This window comes from Choloepus didactylus, chromosome 10 (genome assembly GCF_015220235.1).
Source record: "Choloepus didactylus isolate mChoDid1 chromosome 10, mChoDid1.pri, whole genome shotgun sequence".
In the NCBI taxonomy this organism is placed as follows: domain Eukaryota; kingdom Metazoa; phylum Chordata; class Mammalia; order Pilosa; family Megalonychidae; genus Choloepus; species Choloepus didactylus.
Window position 1 is genome coordinate 43850456 of NC_051316.1, and position 24570 is coordinate 43875025.

Below are 24570 nucleotides of genomic sequence, written 5' to 3' on the forward strand. Positions count from 1 at the left end.
ATATACTTCCAAAGTGCAGGTCTTGACCCATAGGTTCGTGAAACCAATTTGGGGGACCATAATTGTTAGGTTTTTCAATCGAGAAGAGACGAAAACTCGATCAAAAGGCGTTTTCTTGTCCGGCCGTGCGCAGGCACGCTGAAGCCTAAGACAGTGGCGACAGCCCGGAGCCAAGGGACAGCAGGGCTCATAAAGGACGGTTGGCGGGAAGTTCTTCCTCCAGGGAAGGGGACGCTGGCAAGTCTAGGTATGGCAGTTTCTCAGTGGCTACTTTAGGAAAAGGGGCACGTGGCAAGTTTCCATTGGCCGGCTTGAAAGCTGGGGGGGCGGGAGCGGGGGGGGGGGGTTAAAATTTTAAAGGTCAAGATTCTTAAGGGTGGGGGCAGTGGCTTATTGCAGACCCACAGGATTCCTAGGGCGGGGTGGGGGGCTGTGGCTCTATCACAAAATTCCTAAGGGTGGGGATGGGGTGAGGGCTCAGGGCCTAAACCTAACAATAATCAGCATAAAAACATGGAGTACAATAAAATGGGATGGAATAGAATAAAATGGTACAGAAAATATCCCAGGGCATTACAGGTAGGAAAATCCAAGTGGATTAATTATTTAAGTAAAAGCAATAGCAATCTGATTTGACAGAGCTCAGCTCCATAGTTTGGTTTTTAAAAGCTATGTACCATAGAATGGAAGATACTTGCTGTTGCACAGCTACTTATTCTATGTTGTCTTTTAAAATTCATGTTAAAAGAAGAAAAAATCTTGTATCAGATGGAACTTATGACAAAATCGAACACATAGAACTTAAAACAAAAAATAATGTAAACACAAAATCTCATTTATTTTTGTCTGAAGCATGGAGTTCACTCAGCACAAGAACTATACGCAAATCAATACAGATACTGAGAAAAATTTCCCCACAAATACATACACATATATTTTTAAGAGCTCCAATCAGGAGTTTAACAAGGTAAAGTGGTTTTCTCTAAAGAATGCTTTCTGACAGGCTTTCGAATGGGAAATGGACAGACACATACATTGCTGCCATCTAACAGATGAGCTGAGAATAATATCTGTTGCTCGACGTACTCGAGCTTCGTGGACCATAAAAGCCACCTTAGAATGTATATTTAATTTCATCATTGGCCTGTCTGACTTTTGCATTGCACTAAACTTGGACTCCATCTGCAAATTAACCACATGATTCTTGCTCTCACACTCAGGGCTGTGGTCAGGGAAGGGAGACGAAGCTGGGCGTGAAAATGTGCATGGTGACCAGTGCTGCGGTTTTCTGATAGTGTCTACACACTTGTGCACTTCTGTGTTTTTCCTTTAAAGACATTAACAAGTGTGAGGATCCAAAGTCATACCTGAAGCAATTGGGTAGATCTGAAATTGCAAACATCTCCAAAAACTAACTTCAAAATTCATACCAATCCACCCAGTTTAAAAATGATTTCAAGCCATTGTTCATGGAACATTTGTTAATCCATATTCCGTAACTCATGACACTCTTTTTCGACATGTCATTTCCAGCATTGTTGTCAACTTAAAAAATTGGACAACAATGAAAAGATTTCCAATAGGCTTCATACAGAAGCATCCAATTCTGGGTATCTTCTGGGTATAGCACAAGGTAGAATTGATATGACTTGCCTTCCAGCTTGCTTTCCATCTGTCTGGTTCTGAGGTGAAAAGATTAAAAATAGGAGAACTCTGGTAGGGAGTGATGATTCAAAATATATTGCTGGTTCTCACACCCATTATATATTTCTTTTCTAAGATCTCAGCTGCAGCTGCCAACAGGGATATTCAAAACCAGCTGAGCATAATAGGGAGAGTCTTCCTACTACTTCCCTTCCTTTCACATGTAGAATTCTCAAGGAAATAAAAAAAGAGATTCACTGGGGTTCAACGTGCAATGCTCTTAAGTATTAACTTAGAAAGACCTCCTCCTAGGTTGGAGTTTGTTCCAAGATACCCTCTTGGACTCTAAAACCTTTGACAGTTAAATTAGAGAAGGAGCTGGGGTATAATAAGGGAGCAGAGTCTCCTCAGCCTCCGTTTACAGTTACTAAGACAACCTCTCTTGCACCCTAATCTTTTATTTCCCACGTTTCAGTCTCATTTGAAAATGATATTCACCTTAGCTGATTAGTCTGCTTTTGTGTTCTAATTACAAAAGTATTTTTAAAATTTATGACAGTCAACTCCATTGAGTAAGTTTTTACCTTTTAAAATACATTCCATTAACAAATACCATGAAACAGAGCGGGGCTGATGAGAAGTTTGAATCCTTTCTTTCCTGTCAGAAAGCAAAATATTCAAGCATAAAGTGGCAAATAGGATTGCCTTGCAATACTGCTTCTCCACAACCTACGTTAGGCATAGGCAACATTTCAAAGTGCGGAACAACTGACCACAAATATGGCTAATGCCTGTAGTACTGCAAAGAGCATATACAAGATTGAGGCACATTGCACTTGGAGAAATGAAACGCATACGTTATAAGGGATGCAGGGAGATCAAAGTACATATAAACATTTCAACACATTCTGTTTTTACTAGGAAAGATATGCAGGTCTCAACATACTATCAGGGCTAAATTTAACGTTTGGCAGATGGGTTGAATATGGCCATTCTTCCTGCTTCTGATGCCACAGTTATATGTATTTACTGCATGTGAATCCTAAATCTAAATGAAAACTGATGTTTGACATCAAAATGTCCACCCTTAAGGAAGGTAAAAGTTTAGGCTCTTGAAACAGCTGCCTATTAGTGGCTCTTGTACATCTCTTCTAAATTCCTGAGCCTTCTCATTTGGGCTAGACACCACATAAGCAAGATCCTTTGGCAGGGGCTGAAAGAGCAGAAATCACTTTCGGCACTATGGAGAAGCGAGGAGAATTTTGGCAGGGCATCTTTGACATGGCTCAGGAATTAGAAATACTGGAAATACAAAGACTGAGACTGGAAGTTGGATTTTTTGAGTTACTTAATATCCCACAACACTAACTCTGTTATATCAAAACAAAAGAAAACAAAACTTTGTTCTATCCTTCAGTATAGTGTATATGCAATCAAATCTAAAAGTGTTTCTAGTGGGAAAAAAAAAACTGGGCAAATTACTCCCGAATTAATATGACTATGTGAGTACAAAATTTATAATATAGGGGAAGGGATTGTGTCCTTAAATCTGTTAATATAGAGTTAGTAATATTACATAAATTTCTAGACCAAGTTAATACTGAGCCATACCTCTATTCTAGGTATGAGTGCCATGTTAGATTAAGAAACACAGTTCCTTTTCCTTGTTGGTTTATAGTATTTGTAAGTAAATGAGAAAAACATATAGGATTTAAATTACATATTCAAATCAATACTTCTTAAGGATTTATTACAAGGTTATAATTTAGTGTTAATTCTGTTACATCAGAAGGCACACTATATTAGTTAGGAAGTAAAAAAATGTTCTTTGCTTTGTTTAATGTTCTTAGATGTATAGTACAGATTAATATAAACATGAAATGGGACATCTATTTCTTTTAACCTAAATTCTAATGTCCTAATCATTACAGAGAATTAGACAACTGGAAGAAATTGGAAAATGGAGCACTTGCAATATGCAGAGCTTAAAGATTTTTAATAATATTTTTTAACAGGATTTTTCCTGCCCCTTAAAATTCTAGCAGATTGATATCTGAGTTTGAGATTTCCAGCAACTAAGGTACAGTGCTTGGGTAGAACTGGCCATTGTAATAGAATCCTCTGTGTTGGTACTGACAGCTCCACTACTTGCCCCAATTTATGAGGACTCCAGTCTACACAACAGTGGGGTATAGAATTTGTTTCTCCTTTAACAAAACCAAAGCAATAATAACATTGTACGGTTATGAATTATGGTGATTTAAAAATACACAAAAATACAACTATTTATGCTATGTAGTTATATGAATTATATTCCTAAGAGACTTTATATCTTTAATACCCATTTCTATCAAATACTCTTGAGCACAGAGCTACATTAAGAAAGCATGTGGCATTAAATTTCTGACATTTCATCCCCAATGAAGGCAAAGCACAACAATAAAACATCTCTGAAATTTAAATCCCAGTAAGAGAAAAATTTCCAGAACACAGGTCAATCTAGAAACACATTTTACAATTCAATAAGTTCCTTTTTTTAAAATCAGTATGTTCAGTATGCAATTTTTAAACACAATTCGAAGTGATTTTCCAATATTTGTTCATAGTATTTTCTCACTCACAAAAATATTCTCACTGGTTCACTTTCATTTACAGTTTTCTAATTTTCATTTATTAGCTCAAAAGATTTAATCTTCCATGAATATCTTTTCTCTCCACATTTCAAATAAAGAAAGAGATTGTACTTAAATCTCATAATAATAACACCAACAACAAAAACATTCCCATATGTTTGAGCTTATAGTAAATTTGAACAGCTCAAAAGGGAGACATTTTCATTTCACAAAATTACGAACTCTCCTAACCAGGGGGTTGAGAGCAGTGCAACTTCCTTCGAATGATTTCTCAAGTGAATACTTGAACTAGACAGAGAAAAAGACAGTCATCCCAACAGTAAGGTACTATTTTTTTGACTTTCTAACTCGCCTCAGCAGAAAGAAGGGCGACGCAGAAGCATGTCATCCGAGAAGAGCTTCGCAGAAGCCTGAGGGTCTTACACTGAGCTTGAAAATGGGACCACCTGCTTCCCGGCCACGTAAACCTCCGCAATATTTCGATCATCTCCTAAAAGAAAAATCAAGGCATCATGTATATAATGTTTTTATGTTGATAATTATTTTAATTGCTATTGGGAGGGATAAAACAAACAAAGACGAAATCCAAAATATGCTTGTCTATTCTCTCAGTTTGTAGTCTGACAGGGAGACAGGACCAGTGGAAGATTCTAATTTGAGGATTAGGATGTGAATTCTGCTCCTAACGTGGAAATCACATAAAGCTGAAATGACCAATAGATTGTCCTTTCAGTTCATCCCCAGCTGAGGTAGCTGGTTTGCATTTCCAGCCGCTGTGGTGAAAGGAAACTTGACTGTTAAATTCCAGAATCATATTCAGCATGGTGAGATGAATGGCCTGAAGGAACTTAGCGCCTCATGAAATAACCCCCAGCTAATTCCATCAGGGAAAGGGGGGTTGCTGAGCCTACGGAACAGAATGGGAGGCCTAGTAGAATCTTCTGCACTGTTCATGGCTTCTCTCTCTTGGTGAGTAGAAATGAAGCACATAGAATTGAATGCATATGTGGACAGATTACACTGCACTTACCACAAATAGAACACAGTGTGAAAGACTGTGGGGTGTAGAATGAGTATAAGAGAAATGGACACAATGACATTTTCCCCTTTGGCCTTTCATTCTTCAGTTATGTATGACTGCAGGTATGGAGTATAGTGCACATTTAAAATAGTGTCCTTTAAATATTGTCCCTTAAAGGGCTTAATAGTGTTAAAATGAAATATATATATATAGCAATGGCTCAAAGCAAATTATCACACATAGGCTTAACATACAGCACAATAAATACAGAGAATATACCCAAGAAAGAGACAAAAAAAGATTATATGTTACATAGTGTGTGCCAGTTTAGATGTATTATGGCCCCCAAAACACCATTATCTTTGATGCAATCTTGTGGAGGCAAAAGTATTAGTGTTGATTAGGCTGGAACCTATTGATTGAGTGTTTCCATGGAGATGTGACTCAATCAACTGTGGGCAAGACTTTGATTGGATAATTTCCATGGAGATGTTACCCCACCCATTCAGGGTGGGTCTGAATTAAATCACTGGAGCCATGTGAATGAGTTGATAAACACAAGGAACTCCGAGCAACTGAGAGTGACATTTTGAAGAGCAGCTGCTGCTGAGAGGACAAAATACCCCAAGAGCAACATTTTGAAACGCCACCTGGGAGCAAGCAGACACCAGCCACATGCCTTCCCAGCTAACAGAGGTTTTCTGGATGCCAACGGCCATCGTTCAGTGAAGGTACCCGATTGCTGATGCCTTACCTTGGATACTCTATGGCCTTCAGACTATAACTTTGTAACCAAATAAACCCCCTTTATAAAAGCCAATCCATTTCTGGTATTTTACTTAACAGCAGCATTAGCAAACCGGAACACAGAGAGAAATATATCTACTTACCTAGATAGAGGAACTTCTGGATAACAGCCTAAAATGGAAAATAAAATATTTTGCACACTTAGAAAAGCAAATTCATAGCTAATAAGGGTTAGCAAAGCACAGAAATATATAATTGACTTTTGATAGCAAAATCAACTTCTGTTAATTAAAAGCAAATGATCTTTTGCGTAAACAATTTTTTTACTATTATTATTATTGCCTGAAAGTTCTTGGTATATAATCTTGCAATCTTCAGAGGAAAAGTGTTAAATGAATTTTAAAAATTAATAAAATAATTCAAACATTTCAAGAGGTATATGATGTATGAAAAATTGTTGGATGAATGATACTGGGCCCTATTCCCAGAAATTCACTCTAATAAAGGAGTTATTTATTAAATAACAAACAAATGGTACTAACTTCAAATAATCCAACATCTTTCTTCTAAGAGCCTCAATATGTTATATTTATCACATTTATTCTCGTAAAGAATCAATTTATAAATGGCAGTTGATTTTTTTAGAAAACCTAATATCTTACAAAGAATTGTTATTAAATTAAGAAGAACTACTTTATTGTATACAAAATAAAACATTTTGTAATAAGAGAAACAAAGTAATAAAACCCATTTTCTCATAAAATTAAGAAAATCAATGTAGCATAGTGGTTAAGAGCCTAGCCTCTGGTAGTCAGTCTTAGGTTTGTGTTCGAACCCAACCACTTAATTACTAGCCAGGAGCCCTTAGGTAAATCACTAACCTCCCTTAAGCCTTACTATCCATGTGTAAGCAAAATGGCAATACTAATAGTAACTATACCTCATAGAGTTGTTCTGATGATTCAATAAGATGATGTATGAAAATGCTTAACCCCATACCCAACTAGCATACAGCACGTGTTCAATAAGTGCTAACTATATTATGGCTGCTTATAGGAAAAATGCATCCGAAGTACAAATATTTTGTCAATACTATTATTCTTAATGATTCTGTCATGAGTAATGATAATTCAAAGGGATCAGGCTTCTTTCCTGAGATTCTCCTGTTTTTAATTAAAATGTTTGTTTATATATTTTTTTCTACAGAGAAGCTCAGGTGACTACTTCATGGAATAAATCCCTTTTGATTAACTTATTTTCACTTACCTCAGAATTCTCACCAACAAAATCCCCACAAAATAAGTCAATGGGAGAGTCTGATGCTTTGGGGTTGATCAGAAGTGCATCAAATTCTTTGCCCACTTCAAAGTTTCCAATCTCTTTATCCAGGCCCAGGGCTACAGAGTGAACAAAGTAATAGAAAGTCAGTCTCTGGATCCATCAGACATGCAAAAGTCGCAGTTTGCAAGGACAGGGTCCACCAAAATAGCACTAGGAAAAAAAATTAGTTTCTTAGTAGTGAAGCAGGAAAGTTCTCTCATTCCAGTAGGTCACAAGACTTTTACTTAGGGGAAGCATAGTAAAGACAGGAAAAGCAGAATCTGAGAATAAAAACAGTTCCCTGTATCACCAGGATCATAATTCTGATGGTGGCTCTCTCTCTCTCAGGTCTACTGGATGCTTCATAGCCCAGCAGATTTGTGATTTCCCTTCATCCCTGTAAGAAACGTGTTCCTCCTATTCTCCCCTCAAAACTCCAACTCCTTTCCCTGCTTCCCCCCGCCTTCTGTTCTGTTAAATACCAGATAAGATTTATTTCATGAAAGTGAAATGAACCTTGAATAAATAAAAATAATTATACTTTTACATATCTGCTGATGCAGGCATATCCACCATAAATTCCTTAATTTAAATCTTTTGAATAGGCAAAAAATGTACTTCTCATAGTAAATGGATCTCATAACTTAAGAGTCTCGATGTTTTTGAAAGCAGTATCATTTCTTTGTAACAGTGAAGGTTTTCTGGTTGCCAGAGAAGACAGGTTTTCTTAAATAGGGGATAGGTCAATAACATCTATTTATTCTGTCCGTCTCATAGCCAGAATTCATACTCCATGAATACTGTGTGCTGGGTAAGTTTATCTCTCGTTTTTATGATTTAGCTTCAGAAGATGGGGTACTTAGCTTTGCCAGTCAGTATGGACCTGTAATCTGAGTAAGGTTTACCCTTATATAACTATTGGAAGCATACATAAAAGGAAGGTCAGCTGGAATACAGTATTATTTATTTCAATTTTTACATGTGTTGGTTGTATTCTGTCACCTTTAGAACATAGTCCAATGTGAAAATTTTGAATTGCATATCCCTATTAGAAATATGCATGGTTATCCAGAAATCTTTTGGAAATTCTCTGAGCACTGCCTTAGAAATCCTACTTGTTTCTAAAAGAGTATTTAAAAGGCAAGTCTTTTATTCCCAGAAAAAGAAAAGCAAGATTTTTTAGCTAAAGAACTCTCATAGCAAGACAAGGACATAAGAATAACTAGAAATTTTTCAAGCAGTTAGGTGACTTCTACTAATCACATGGGCAGATTAGTAAATAGTAGTAGAAAATCACTGGAAATTCTCTCCTCGTTCACGGATTACACTCTATTTCTTTTTGCCCTTGACAAAGAAGTATGACAACTATGAGTTTTAAATGATTGCTTTCAACATGAAATTGTTGTGTGTTAAATAAGCTAGATAATTAGGAACTTACCCCAGGGAGCAGGCAATTTTCATGATATGAACTAACAGGCTATTCAATAGAACATGAGCAGTTAAGGTGTGAACAAACCAAAAATGACACAATTGGTTTCAGTGACTTTCTTAACTGATCTAAATTCAAATTGTTACAGATACGTACAACTGGTCGGTAAGCAACTCAAATGCGTTTCAGGAAGTGCAGTTTTGCTGCCTTTTGGAGCAAATGTTGGCCCAGGGAAGGTGAGTTACATGCATCTATATCTCTTAAGAGTAATTGTGGCAGAATTGGGAAGATGCCACATTTTAAACGGACCCATTATTCATTTCACTTAAACTGTAGTAGAGACACAGCTAAGAAGAAGAAATTCGCTAACAGTAAGCCCAGTGTCCAGAAAGAGACTGAAAAGCCACACAGCCAGGCAGAAATGATTTGGTGGGCACCCCATGCCCGCTTTCTCAGAAACAGGGTCCGGATGAAGCAATTGACCTAGAATAAAAAAGCACTCTGTATAATACAACTTGTTTGCACATGAAAATAAGATGTGCAAACACGGGGCAGTGATAGTAGGTGTCACACTGGTTTAAAAAATGGGTGGTTTGAAACTTGAAACTTTAGAAAATGAAACCACAGATTTAGGGAAATGCAAAGGGCATAATCCCTACTGGTTTTTCTTGTAATGTCCTTTATAGCATTCATTGTAGCCTAGGGCACTCAAAAAGAGTCTCTTCCCAAAACTCTGTGCCTCAGTTGCCCTTCATCTTTAAGACCCAGGGTAAGTATCCTGTATCTACATCTATATCTATAATTTTATTGCTCTCTACCTACCTATGGCTTCATGCTATTTTCACTATCACCCTTCCAGATTACACTGTAATTCTAAAGTGACTTAAAGCAATACAATCAACAGTTGCTCTTCTTTTCCTACAAAAATATGGTTACATGTGAGAACTGGGAAAAGCTGATGAACAATATTTGCATATCAACCAGCTATATCTTTGTAACTTTCTCTTCTTAAAGAGGTTTGGGTAATTATTGCACTTAAATAAATAAATGAAAGGCATGGTCTAGGCCGAGGGATTTATATGGGAAGATATCACAGTAGAAGGCCGCAGGTAAGAACCTGCACTCTGGCATCAGATTTTCTGGATTCAAATTGTGGCATGCTATAGCTTGACAGCTGTGTAAGCCTCAGGTTCCTTGTTTATAAAATGGCATTAATAACAGTGGTCGTGAGGATTAAGTAACAACCTACACAAAGTGCATTGCATAGTGCATCCCACATGGTAAGTAAGTGCTCAGTAAATCATGGCTATTATTTTAGATATTATTTTCACTGAGGGTAATGGAGGGCATGTTATTTGACCCAACAGGGCACGTTACTTGACTTAATGTGAAAACTAGCTATTTTAAAGAACTCATATGCCTGTGACCAGTATAAATTAAAACAATTAATGGACACAGGTTGGCACGGTTATACAGTGTATGAGAGAGAAATAAAATAGTCATTACCTTGGCTTCCTCCAAGAGTAGCTAGTCTGAAGACTTCTTTGAGAGTGAGGCTTTTCTCATTTACCTTATTAATTAAAAGGATATTGGAAGCCATCACTGCTGTCCTGATCGCATCAAGCATTGAAGATGAATAACCACCAGCAACATCTGCAGTAGATAAAATAAAGCCAGTAGCATAACCTTATGAGGATAAAAGGAATATTAAGTATATAAGGCTGTTTTGTGCTTTTGATTTTTTTGTATGCTTGCTTGTTTGTCTTTTAGTGACATATCTAATCTCTAATATATTTAAAGAAAAGATCTTATCAATAAAGATAGAATAGTCACAGGCCAACATTTAAAAGAATTAAAAACCTGCAACAAGTATCATGTGTATACCCAAATGAATGGTTAATGAAGTTGAGAAGAAATTTTTATATCTGAATATTCCCTGGCAGAACATTCAGGGACTGTTCAAATATGACTGGATAGTCATAAAGATAATTTAAATAACATAAAATAAGCTTATAATTTTATACTATAAAAACTTACCTGTTGCATAACTGTGTGACTCAAATGGTGTGACTGTGCGATTGTGAAAACCTTGTGGTGCATGTGTATGGACAGATGAGTAGAAAAATGGGGAAAAAAACTAAATGAAAAATAGGGTGGGATGGAGGGATGGAATGTTTTGGGTGTTCCTTTTTACTTTTACTTTTTTTTTTTTTGGAGTAAGGAAAGTTTTCGAGGGTTGATTCTGCTGATGAGTGCACAACTATGTGATGGTGCTGTGAATGGTAGATTGTAAACTGTGGTTGATTGAAGGGTATGTGAATGTATCTCAATAAAACTGTATTAAAAAAAATCAAAATAAAAAAAAAACTTACCCTAACTCTTTTAATTGAGATGAGAACTTAACAGAAAATTTAAAAATCTACCTTTTATGATAGATTTCCAGAAAATAGCTTTTAGAATGAACTTACATATTCTGGAAAATTAGTGTAATAAATAAGCATATGGAGAGCTTTATATGTTGGTTGACACCACTAGATGAGAAATGAGAATTTTAGTGATTTAAATAACGTCTCTAATCATAATTAAATTGAAATATTACCTTTGACAAGAACAAATGTCGAAATATTAAATGAATTTCTATGAATAAATGTCAAGTAAGTCAGCATGTTTTATTAGAGGAAAAGTATATCTATCGCTAATAAAATACACCTTTTCTTTCAAGGTATCTTTCTGTCATTTCTAGGTAGATGTATATAATTGTTAGTGGCTATATATGTTTCAAAGACAAAACGTAATAGCCTATTAAATAATAATTCTAGATTGCAGTTCAATTTTATGTTCAATTGTCTTATATGTCCTTCAATAAACCTTTATGGAACTTTTAGAACATACTTTTTTAAACCAAAACACTATTATCAGAGGATTATCCAGTTCCTTTAAAAGTTTTATTACTTCTATTTAAGATATGTCTGTGTTAATATTCAGTAACCATCCATTAAACCATAAGTTTAACATAACATCAAATTAAGGAAAAATGCATACGAACCTTGATATATTTTGTCTACTATTTCCTTCTTTTATTGTGAGAACAAATAAATGTTAAGCGGAAAAGGCAGAATAAAAATGATATCCCTATAACGTTAACTTAATAAATGTTAAGTGGAAAAGGCAGAATAAAAATGACATCCCTATATGGTTTTTAAACATGTAAAGACTGAATATATATTTCCTAATATGTAGATAAGAATTGGAAAAGAACATAAAAAAACAAAAGCAATGCAATTAGGATGGTGTGGATATGGAAGATTTCCATATAGAAATACAGATGACTATGGATTACATGAACACTTGCAGTTATTAAAAGGGTTTTATAAAATGTCACAAAAAGTAATAAATTCCTAACCATCTAATTGAAACTATTCCTAAGGAAAGAATAATGGTAGATCAGGAAACAATACTTGGCAATTTATTGAGAATATTTTTTTAAAATGCCTTATTACAATGCTGATTTAATTATTTTATATTCTTCTGGTTGCCAATGTTGTATCAGCAAAATAACTGTCAGCAAAGGAACAACAATGTGCTGATCAAAGAATAAAACACAGGCCACTTATGCTTTTCTTCCAGGGGATTTCCACCGTGATGGTAACTTTCTAGTAGCTTGCCCTGTTCCCGGGTGAGTAAGAGCTTCCTCTGCCATCCACAGCACATTTAACGTAGGCGGAGGCCCTGGTGACTAAGCAAAACGGTTTATTTATCATATAATTGAAGTGTGGTGGGGTGCAAAGAGAAGTCATGAACTTCCACATTTTATAGACCTTGGCCATCTGGAGCTTTTTTGCAGTGTTGACATTTGGTCAGTTACTTAGTATCTGTGAAGCCCAATTTCCTCATAAAATAGAAATAACATCACCTGCCTTTACAGTTGTGAGAGAACTCAACTAAATAATTTAAGTGCTGGGAAATGAGGACCAGAGGGCAGAAATGGTGAGCAGAGAGAGGAAAATGGGTGCAAGGCGATGATGTCTCCTTTTTTCTGAGAAAATCTCTTCCCTAACCCTAATACCCCTTCCGCTTACTCCCATCACGATAAAGAATGCCACTGTCCCTTGCTTGCCAAAGTCAATAAAAGGACATTATTTATTTACAAGACTGCAAAGAACCCAAACAAGAATGAAAACTTGAGGGAGAAGAAAATGGAAAGACCAAAGGACGTGAATTTATGTGTGTATATTCATTTCTTATGCATGCATTCATTTATTCAACAGTCATTTAAGGAGCACCTGATACGTGCTCGATGCTAGGTAAATCCTCATAAATAAAATTTATGGGTACCCTGAATGAGCTAACTAGTTGAGGAGACAGAAAAAAAAAGACATTTAACAAAAAATATTAGCTATGAATTATTGCATTCAGTTAAGCAATGGAGAAAGTGTTGATGGAAAGTCCACTTAGATAGGATGGTCAGGGAAGATTTCTTTAAGGTGATGACACTTGAACTAAAATATGAGAGAGAAGAACTCAGCCATGTGAAGAGAGGCATAAGGGGCATTCCGGGTAGGGGAACAGAGTGTACAAGGGGTCAGTATGGTTCACAGGGGGCCATAAAAGGTAGACAGTGTAGAGAGAACAGAGAAGTGTGAGATGAAGCAGGAGGTGGTATCAAGCAAGGCAGAGCTTTGTGGGCCCTGTAAGGAGCTTGCACATTCAAAATTCCACTGACAGGTTGTAAGCAGGAGGGGGTGAAATGACCAGATTTTCATTGTGATTCTTTCGAAAAGAGAAGAATGGATTGGAAGGGAGGGACCCAAGGTGAACATGAGGTAAGGAAGCTAGTGCTGTAGTTCAGGCAAGAAATGATGTGCTTGCATCAGGTTGTGGTGGCCAATGTGAGAGACAGAGGAAAGATTCAGGAAATACTGGAGTCATGAGGTTGGGCAATGTGCTGGATTGGACATTGGGGGTAGAAGATGGAAGCCCCAAGGTTGATGTCCAAGGTTCTGACTGAGAAACTGGATTCCCTGAGGAGAACCATGTGACAGGACCACACTGAAATGTGGTTTTGGATATAATGAAGTTTGAGAGTTCTATAGGAAGATGGAAAGTAGGCAGATGAAAATGCAGGTTTGGAATTCAAATGAGAAATCTGGGCTAGATAATAAAAAATCTGTAAGTCATCTAAGTATATGTAGTAATTAAAGACATAGATGCAGATATTTCCCAAGAAATAAGTGTGAAGGAAAAAGAGAAGAAGGCCTAAGAGCCTTGAAGAAAGTCAGGGAGAGGAGAGAGGGGCACTGGAAGACAAAAAGAAGGAAAACTAGTAACACTGCTGTTTCATTGAATCCAAGATAAGACTGTTTCGACAGCAGAGAGAGTAGTCAGGCATGCAAATGCTGCTGAGAAGCCCACTGAGATAAAGACACAATAGGTCCTTTGAAGACCTTAGCACAGAAGTCACTGTGGTGACAGCCCAGGGGAGAAAGGACAAGGGCAGTTACTATGGAGAGTGGGGCAAGAAAGTGGTGACATTGTGGTCCTCACCCTCTTAAAAGTTTTGCTGTGAAGAGGAGCAGAGAGTTGAGGCAGGAGCCAGAGGGAGATGTTTAGTTAAGACAGAGGTTATATTTCGATTCTTTGCTTAAAGAATCAGGAGACACTAGAGAATTGTGTGCTGGTGGGAATGACCCAAGGAGGGAGAAGACACTGATGATTCAGGAGTCAGTGGCCAAGGGAATTTGCAGGGATATTGTGAGAAGGAGAGAATTCAGAGCACACATCAGGGTATTTTGGTATTCTGCCTTTGATTGGAGGAAGGACTTTTTTTTCTTCTTTTCTTTCTTTTTTTTTTGTTTGTTTTTTTTTTGTTTGTTTTTTAAGCTGTAGCAGGAAAAAGAAGAGAAAATGCAAACAGATGCAGGAAAGTGTATGAATTTGTTGGTCAGAAGATGAGCCAATGTTTCTAATTGTTTCTGTTTTCTCAATGACATGAGATGAGGTCATCAGCTGGTAGTGAGGAAAGTCTGAAGTAGGGTAGAAAGCTTAAGAAAAAAAGGTGAAAAAAGTTGTATATATCCTGGAATATAAACATAATTGTCTATGCGAGCCATATTGAAAGCCATTTGGGGTTTGAAAACATAAATTTAAAACAAAATCCCACTGGATGATCTTCTCCAGCAACTGTAAGATGCTCAGCTCCGGATACAGAAAAGGGGAATTGTTGAATTAATGAAGGATTGGGCTTCTGCAAAGTAAATACAAAAAAGAGAGGGGTTTGAGAAAAGAAGATGTTTCCAAGGGAATGATTATAGTGATGAACTCTGGCACCATCTAAAAGAGGTAAATTACGAAGGGAATAATGAACTGTGAGGAAGCATGGGATCACTGGATTGGAGACCAATAAGATCAAAGAACTGTTTCTTTGGGAGTAATGAACAATTAAGTCAGAAGCATAGGAAATTGTGGCTGAAAGGGCGGGGGACAATTGGCCCCATGTTTTTTGTTTAATTGTATTTTCAAGTCTTGTTTATGTAAACTTGTTTTAGACTTTTTATTTTTCTTCCGGATTTGCTTTTTCAGTCTTCTGCTACGTTTTGCTTTTATATTTCTTAATGTTTTAAATAGGTGGTATCCTATTTTTTGAATTCTGAAAGTAGTTATTTTTAATATGTATATAAAGTCAGAAGTGAAATGTGATGTTTGATTCCCTCTTTTCAGGGTTAAGGAGTTTCATACACAAAATTTTGCCCCCACTTGCCAAATACACCTTCATCCTCTCAACCTTACACATAAATCACAACTTCTTGGTTTTTGTTAACAAAATTAGAAGATAGAAGAATTCTTTTAGTACTTGAAAACTTTTTTCTTGCAGAGCATATAGTATTTTTAAATTTTTTGATAAAATATTGAAGACATTCAAAATGATATAAAGAAAATATAAAACCACTTGTTTTTTTCTTATTCCTTTGTTTTGGTTTTGTTTGAAATGTTTCTTTTATTGTTTGTTTTTTAATTTTTTTATAAAGTTAAAAAAAAATGAAAAAAGAAAAGAAGAAAAGAAAATATAAAAGCAAAACTCAAGGACCTGATGCTCAGTTTCACAAATGAACACTGGGTCTATAGGTCCCAGGAAAACACTCTTCCCAGCCCCAGGAAAACACTTTCCTAATTTATGTTGACATTCTGACTGTTGTTTTAAAGATACCTATTACATTTAACATTGCAAATATTCTCTCTTGAGATATAGTTTTGCCTTTTCCCTTCATTTTTTAAAACTCCTTTACAGTTCTTTTAGTACTTGAAAACTTTTTTCTTACAGAGCATATATTATTTTTAAATTTTTTGATAAAATATTGAAGATATTCTATTTTACTTGATTTCAACTTTCACTGACAATCCTATTGTACCATTAATTCTGTATACTTCATTTTGCCTCATATCTCATGAGATGATGTAAATTTTCAAGTAATTTTTTGAAAGTGTTTATGAGGAAAAAGTTTTCCAAGTCTTTGTATATCTGCAAATTTTGTTGCCTTCACACATGAAGGAGAATTTTGTCAGATATAATATTCTTGAGTCACAACTGTTTTGTATAGAAACTCTTACCTTTTGACATTTTGTGTACCATCAAAAAAACTGATATCAAACTGTTTTTCATTGTTTTGCTAATAATTGATTTTTTTTCCTTGCCTTTATTGTGTTAGAAAGTTTTTTCTTAATCCTTATAATTCAAATATTTTGCCAGGATATGTTCAGTTATGATTTAGTCTAGAACAGGATAAACCCTTTCAATATGACAGACAATTCTTTCTTAAGCTTAGGAAAGAGTTATCCTTTAAAGCTCCGACTGTTGATTCTGTTCCATTTGCTCTGGGTTTTACATCAGGAAAATCCCACGTTAATGTTACAGTTTTTGCCGTCCATGTGGATCATCCCCAAACATACCATCTGATCTTTAGTCAACTTGGTTCTCCAAATCACTAACTTAATTTTCTGCAATAATTCTACTCATCATGGCCTCCTACATGACTGGTTTGTTTGTCTTTTAATGATGTATAATTAAGATATCATAAAATGTACAGATCTGAGGTGTTTTCTTAAAATGTGGACAAATTGTATATACCTATTTAACTACCTTACAACAAACAAGATATTAAACATTTCCATCACTCTGGCACAATCCCTCATGTGGCTCTTTCCAGTCAATTCCCCTCCCCACTTTCCTCCCACTCCTTGGCAACTACTTTCTGATGTCTATCGACATGGGTTAGTTCTGTCTGTCCTTGGATTTCATATATATGGAATCATATCGCATGCACTATTTTGTGCCTGACTTCTTTCACTTGACAAAATGTTTTTGAGATTTATCTATGTTTTTATGTATATCAATGGTTTGTTCTTTTGTTTGTTTGTTTTAATTGCTGAGTAGTAGTCTATTATATGAATATACCACAATTGACTTACCCATTCTCCTACTGACAGACACTTGGGATGTTTCCAGATTTTGTCTATTATGAATAAAGCTAGTATAAACATTCTCGTACTAGCCTTTGTAAACAAATGTTTGCATTTCTCTTGGGAAAATACCTAAGAACAGAATTGCCAGGTCATATGTAGATGATATTTAACTTTATAAGAAACTGCCAAAAAGTGTTCCAAAGTGGTTCCCTGCTGTCCAGCAGTATATAGGAATCTTCTTTGTTTTTTATTCTGATTTTTTTTTATAGTTTCTTTCTTTCATTTTTAAAATCACCAGAGTTGTTTCAGAAAGGGTAAATGAATGACTGTTGGTCCTGCTTTAAGCCTACAGAATGAGGTTAAATAATATTCTAAAATCTACAGCTGAAGGGCAAGTTGATACATAAAGTTCTTGTTTAGGAAACAGTGGAGCATGGAGTAGTTTCTCGGGACAGAGACTGCATAGAAATGCATGCTTCAAGTTCACAAGCTAATGCATCATATTTAATCAAACATTTGCTCAACACACCAACCTGGCTCTTTCCTTTTTAAACCAATCTTTACTTACTAGTGCTGTATGCCAGACACTGTGCTAACCACTTTACATGCATTTTTTCCATTTATTTCTCAAACTAAACTCATAAGATATATGTTATTTTTGTTGATGTTGTTGTTGTACAAATTCAGAAATGAAGCCTTAAAAAATTGAAGTAACTTGTTCAAGGTCTTACAGCTAATAAGTGACAGATATTGAATTCAAAGCTGGAGCTATATTTAAACTTTTTGGCCACTGCTACATAACTAAAGTCAAGAGCTAGAAGTCATGTGATGAATTTAGATCATGGAGACCAAACTCCAAGAAAATCTGAAAGCGGTATCTACCCAACTTTTGCATGTCTGCTAAATGTTTCATTAACTGACTATAATGTGTAATAAAAACTCTTTGCCATTTTTTTCTTATCTATTAAGGCTGTTCTATGAAGTTAAAATAATTGGTTCTTGCCTCTTGTGATTATACCCAGGTATCACCATAGTCTCAATAACTCAAGGCTTAAATTAGCATTTTAAAAATCCTATTTCCTTTAGTTCATGTAAAATTGGGAGGAACCTCTAATCTAGTATACCTATCTAAAAATACTAATAAATCATTATGTAGATTATTATGCATGCACATATGTATATTATTGTGTGTCTTACCAATTAATTGGTATAAAATGTCTCATTGTGGCAAACTGAGACTGGAGTTATTGCATAAAATGATGACAACCATCACTGTCAACAAGCAAACATCCTGATGTTCTTAAACATCAGGAAGACAAATGCATCCAGAATGGAGAATGAATCTTTGTGGCCCGAAAAACCATTAAAAATAAAAAAATTAGTCCAGTCACACACAGTAATAAAAGAAGACTCAAAGCAGATGCCTAGACATCTGGGCCTGACCCACACTTTCAAAGTGAGCAGCACGGCACACATTCAGGAAAAAAAAAAGGAAAAAAAGAAATTAAAATGTATTGTGAAAAGCAAGAGGCATCACTAATTCATAGCCACCTAGAATGCCCTGTACCCTAGTAAACATCCAGACTGCCTATGGGAATTGAGGAGTCTCATTTTGCTAAACACTGCTTAAAAGCAGAGTTTTCAATTTGGCAAAGTTGAATAATTTTTATTTTCTCTTGAGATGGTATTTGTGATTACACAGTTACTGAAAAATAAAAACATACAAATCCAAGCCATTAAAACCTAGCCAGAAGGGCAAAACAAAAGGAAAAACAATTAAGGATTTAAAAAAAAAAAAAAAGAATCTCTAAAACACTTTAGAAGGAAATATCCTTTATAGTTGAATCTCTGAACAGTAAACAGCAATAATGGTTTCAAGAGGTTAGTATCATCAAAACTTCTCCCTTTGCATACATTTCTTCACTGGATCCAACCTCGCCATTTTATTAGCTCAAGGCCAGATAACAAAGATGATTTTTTTTCTTAACGTTCAATAACTTTTACCTGAAAATTAGTCACATTAGGAAATCATGCACATAATTGACCACTTTGCCATAGCTCCAAATACTGAACTACTAACCTGTACCCAGCCCTATTTTCACTTCATGTTTCAGGACTTCTTGAACATTTAGAAAGCCACTGCTGAGCCTGTAGAGAGAGGAGAGATAGTCAGAACAAGGAGATCCTTGTGGTTCCAACAGAAGAAGGAAACTGATAATAACAGTGATGTCACTGAAAATTGTGTTTCCCATCATATCAGCCCTAATGCTGACACAACACATCAGTTAAATTAAACCATCTGGTCCTGGAGTACAAAGGATCATAAAGGTGCTTGAATTCTTGGGCTGAGATTAATCTCGGGAGGGTGCAAAGCAGCAAGAGCCAAAAGGGAAAATAGGAGATCACTTGTAAGAAAAAATAAATGGAGACATTAGTTCAAAAGTTGTATCTGTCTGATATATTTTTTTAAACAACCCATCCTTCTAGGTTAGAAATTGTAAAGCAATTGCTGCCCTTCCTCTTTCTGGAATAATTTGTTACCCCGAATGAGTAGTGACTTGCAAGATCAAAGGAAGAGGGGCATAACTGGAAAAGTGTGCAGGCTGGTGAGTCAGGGGCTGACAGAAGAGAACAGCAGTGTCCTGGGGAGCAAGTGTTCCTGGGCTGAACTCAGACCTCCTGACCCTGGGCTTAATAGATGTGCTGCCTTCTAGAGAGACAAAGGAGAACTAAAGCTATTCTTAGAAGCCTGGGAAGATGCAAAGATTAAAGTGGTCTGCTCGAAGATGCACAGAATTATACTGTCCAAAGCCCCACAGTACATGCAATAAATCTCTCAGTGTTTTTGGAGAAAGAATAGTGGTGATCATTTAAACATTAAAAAGTATCCATAAGAAATTTAACTTCAACCTCAATTTGCAAAGCTGGATCATGTTTTAATTTAGAGCATGTTGTGCAACTCACTTAAGAGATGTTAAATCCTTTCAAAAACTGGTCACTAGACCATAATTATGGTCAATCAGTTATAGGTCGGCCAGATTCCCTGTCATGTGTGACTGCCTTTATGTCTGAAAACCAGGAGCCTCTGGAGGTTCTCCAGACATTCCAGAACTGTATCACTGAGGCTCTCAGCCTCACAAAGTTCCTATACTTATAGCTGCCAGCACTTCCAGCTTTTTGCCTGGGAGCTCTCTCTGGCTGCTAGAGCCTGCTCTGTCCTTGTTGGGGAAGGCAGGGAGTTCCTGGGAACTGGTGCCCCTACTTCTACCCAGTGTGGGTATAACCACCTGTTAAGGGTTGAATTCTGTTCCCCACAAAGACACGTTCAAGTCCTAACACTTGGTCCTGTGGATATTAACTTATTTATAAATAGGAACTTTGAAGATGTGATTAGTTAAAGTGAGACCAAACAAATGGCTGGTGCCCTTATAAGGAGAGGAAATTTGGACACAGGGAAACAGGCAGAGAGAGAGATGGCCATGTGATGGAGACACAAATTAAGCTGTGCTGCCCCAACCAAGGAATGCCATGGATTGCCGGCCACCACCAAAAGCCTGGAGAGAGGCATGGGATGGATTCTTCCCTGGGGACTTCAGAGGGAGCATGGCCCTGCCAACATCTTGACTTGGACTTCTGGCCTCCAAAATTGTGAGCCAATACATTTCTGTTTTTTAAGTCAGCTAGTCTGTGGTATTGTGTTACAGCAGTGCCAACAAATGAAGACACTACTTCAGATCCCTCTCTTCTTGGCTCCTTGAGTATGCCAGAAGGATTCAACTCTGGGGGTCACCCACAGTGGTAATTTGCTTCCTGATGCAATCTTTACTGACTTCCTTCTCTTCTCTGCCTCACTCACCTACTCCACCTGAGATCACCTCCCAAGTAAACAACTTGCTCATGAATCCTCATCTCAGGAGGGTCTGTTTCTGCAAGAACCCAAACCAAGAGTCGATACAAAGTAACCCTCAACAAAAATCCAAAATCTAGCAGAAGCTAAATAAATTTCTTGAATGAGTAAATGAATGATCCATCCCAACCTGCAAGTAAGGAGAGCTCTGTTCTAGGTCCACTAGCACCAAAAATTATAAACACTTTCTGTAATCTAGCTCCAGGATATGAGTCCTTAACCTCGCATACATAGATTGGCTTCATGAGGTCCAAGAACCCCCTGAACTTAGAAGCAATTAAAAATCTATGGGCTTTTTTTTCTGAAAAGAGAGGCCATATTTCAGATTTAAAAATCAGTTATAGTATGCATGATTTCTCTGTAAACTACAACTTCTCAAATAAAAAATTAAAAAGTAAAAATAATAATAAAATAAAAAATAATAATAATAAATAAATAAACTTCTTGCATTCTGGGGAATTACCATAGGACAAGATCCCTCCCATGGCTTCCTCGTGTGAGCTGGCATCCTGTCAGATCCAGCAGTGTGACATAAACTGGAGGGCGTTGGCTTCCAGTAGCACCACATCTGTATCTGATACCAGAGCACAGCAAGTAATGGGAAGGCATTACCCTTTCCCCGAAACAGCTCGCTGGCATGTGCATTCTTTCAGTCCTTAGCTGTGAATTCTGAATGCTACTGCTTTTGAACTCTTTCTGTTGTACTTCCTCTTGCCCTGTTTTATTACAACTCAGAAATTTTAGGAGATATGGTATTCTTCAAATGCATGCTCCACCAAAAACATCCTCTTTTCAATGCTCTCTTTCTCTCTGCCATAGCACAGGTCAGCATCGATCTATCAAGTTCTTGTCCCAATCAAACTAGAGAAGTCCTTGAGGAGGGGCTAGGAAAACAAAGGTGTTTGGCTGCCAATTTGCAACCCAAGCTTTCAAAAGCTACCAAACAATTATTGAATACTTACGACAAGTTAGAATTGGGGCAATGTGAAATTGACGCTCCTCGTTCGCTGAATATGTTAAGTTCTTCTGCGGAAAGGTAGCAGCCGTGCGCCATCACTGTCTGGAGAGAAAAGTGTTCCATGTGGACTTTACCGCTTACAGGCAGAGGTTAGCGCTCACTCACAACAAAGTGTTACACATACACACAGAAGCTGTGACTCGGCTATTACATATTTACAAGAACATTTAGGATTACCTGTATATGCATAAAATCAATGTTTTCAAGTTACATCTCACAAAAGGGTTGCAAAACACTTTAATACAAAAGTTCAGCAAATTTTGGATACCGCTTTCTCTCCCTTCCTCCCTTCCTCCCCCTCCCTCCCTCTCTCTATAATATGAAACTTCTCTTATTTTTCAGTTTCAATCATTTTTGTGGTTTTTCTTGAATATGACTTGACTCTTTCAAAATTCCTTTTCTCTCAGTACAAAACCTGTATCTAAATAACTTTCTCCCTTGGGAAGTAAGGTTCATTGTTCACAGAATTATTCTTAAAGTAAAATGTTCACAACCTGTGTGCAAATAAAATTAATATGCATATTGAAGATTAATTTATTAATCATATGGAATTATACATAAAAGAGACTAAAAATTATAATGTAGCATTTACATGATTTATGCAGAGTAGTAAACTTCCAAATCAGTCATATTCAGTTTGCCATTCACGTTGTCACTAAGAAATTATTTGCTGCAGTAGTTCAAGGCCGAGACCAAGAGTACACTGTTGTAATGAGGTCTATCTTTATTCATTTGAATTTTAATTAACTTAAAATTGTTTAATTATAAAAGTAATACATGCTAGTTTAAAAAAATAAAGCAATCTTAGGTTGTTTAAAAATAAAAAGTAAAAAGTCCCTCTGCTTTCTTTCTCCTTTAGGAAGAGTCACTTTTAACACTCAAATGTGTCTTCCAGACCATTTTCTAAGCAAGTATACGTACACAAAAATATATAACACATATGTCTGATAATATTATATAAGAATTCTCCCTTATAAGCCAAAACACCTTATGCTTTGTGAATGTGGGACAAAATTCTAAATTGTGAACATTCTACAATTTACTAACCCCCCACTGACAGCTGCTTTTTACTTTTACATGTAATTCACACCCGTATAACATATTCATTATAGGATATATTCCTCAAAATGCATCTGTTGACTCAAAGGAATGCTCACTTAAATTTTATTGGACCAAAGACATTTCTACCCCCCGCAATGAAGCCTGGGATGTAAATTCAGTTTCACTTTTTTTACTGAATTCATCTGGGACTTTATTCTAGTTTGGGAAATGTATGCATGTCACAGAAGTCTGAACTTTACCAGTAGAATTTTAAGATTTAGCCACATGTGCCTTGCTTTATATAAATTATGTCATCATATACAATTTACCTTATTTGTCAGAAGATTGTTTTTATCATACACATCTGTGTAGTTTTTATAACCAGGGTATAAGGTTTTCACAGCTTCAACTTCATCACGATTTTCACTTATATGGCTCTATAAGAAAAGAAATATTTTCAATTTCTTCATATATATATACAAATTTCTTTATATATATATCTATATATAAATTTCTTTATTGATATATAATACCATTATATATTTCTTTATATATACATAAATTTCTTTATATATATATATTTATATATATATTACCATCCTACCCCCAAAGTGGTGTGGATGGCTTCCACTCCCTCCCTATGTAAGGGACCACATAGAAAAAACAATGGAGATTATACATATGATTTTATTTCAAACAATTATATAATTGTATATACAGTCGATTCTTGTTATTCATGGTAGTTACATTCTATAAAGTTCCTGGGAACACCAAGTTAGCAAACACTAAACCATTGACCTGAAGGGAAATACAGGGTTGGGTTCTAACATTTTATCAACTCATCAATACATAAGCATGTTTTATGTGTGTTTCCGTTTATATCTTTTGCTTCCTCCTTAACTTTGCCTATCATGATTCCCTAGGAAGTTCTTTGTTTCACTAGCCTTTTGGAGACTACCACCATTTAACCCCATCTAGAAAACAGTATCATTTAAACAAAGCCTATGAACATAAATTTAAGCAAATTTAATCATAAATCACATTGGGGGGCGCAGGTAGTTGGAGCTCGTGAAATAAGGTGTCAATTTCATGGCCAATAGTACTGTAAACTTGTGCTTGACCAAAACTAATCCAACACTCATATTTTCTCCATAAGACACATTGCAGCCTTTAGCACTACACTTGGAGGTCATTTTAAACAGCTAAATCACCAACAAAAAGCATAAAAATGTTTTTTACAAGTGGCACTAAATATACTACAAAAAGGACACTTGTTTCTAGTATAAGAGCTCAAAGAAGGCAGAGCACCGCTTTGTTCAACCTCAGCTGAAAACATGTATATTGGGTAACAAA

General features: G+C 36.2%; 1 protein-coding gene across 1 annotated transcript in view; it reads right to left on the reverse strand.

The window, feature by feature from the left end:
• Positions 1 to 814: 814 nt before the first annotated feature.
• Positions 815 to 24570, reverse strand: part of GDA (guanine deaminase) — an 86030-nt gene continuing 62274 nt past the window's right edge. Inside the window, exons 8-14 of the mRNA XM_037797613.1 lie at positions 23547 to 23654; positions 22121 to 22218; positions 19332 to 19399; positions 10301 to 10447; positions 7312 to 7442; positions 6189 to 6216; positions 815 to 4767 (exon numbers count right to left, since the gene is read on the reverse strand). Coding sequence (XP_037653541.1) covers positions 4697 to 4767; positions 6189 to 6216; positions 7312 to 7442; positions 10301 to 10447; positions 19332 to 19399; positions 22121 to 22218; positions 23547 to 23654 — 651 coding nt within the window. The 3' untranslated portion in view covers positions 815 to 4696. The remainder of the gene's footprint in view (positions 4768 to 6188; positions 6217 to 7311; positions 7443 to 10300; positions 10448 to 19331; positions 19400 to 22120; positions 22219 to 23546; positions 23655 to 24570) is intronic.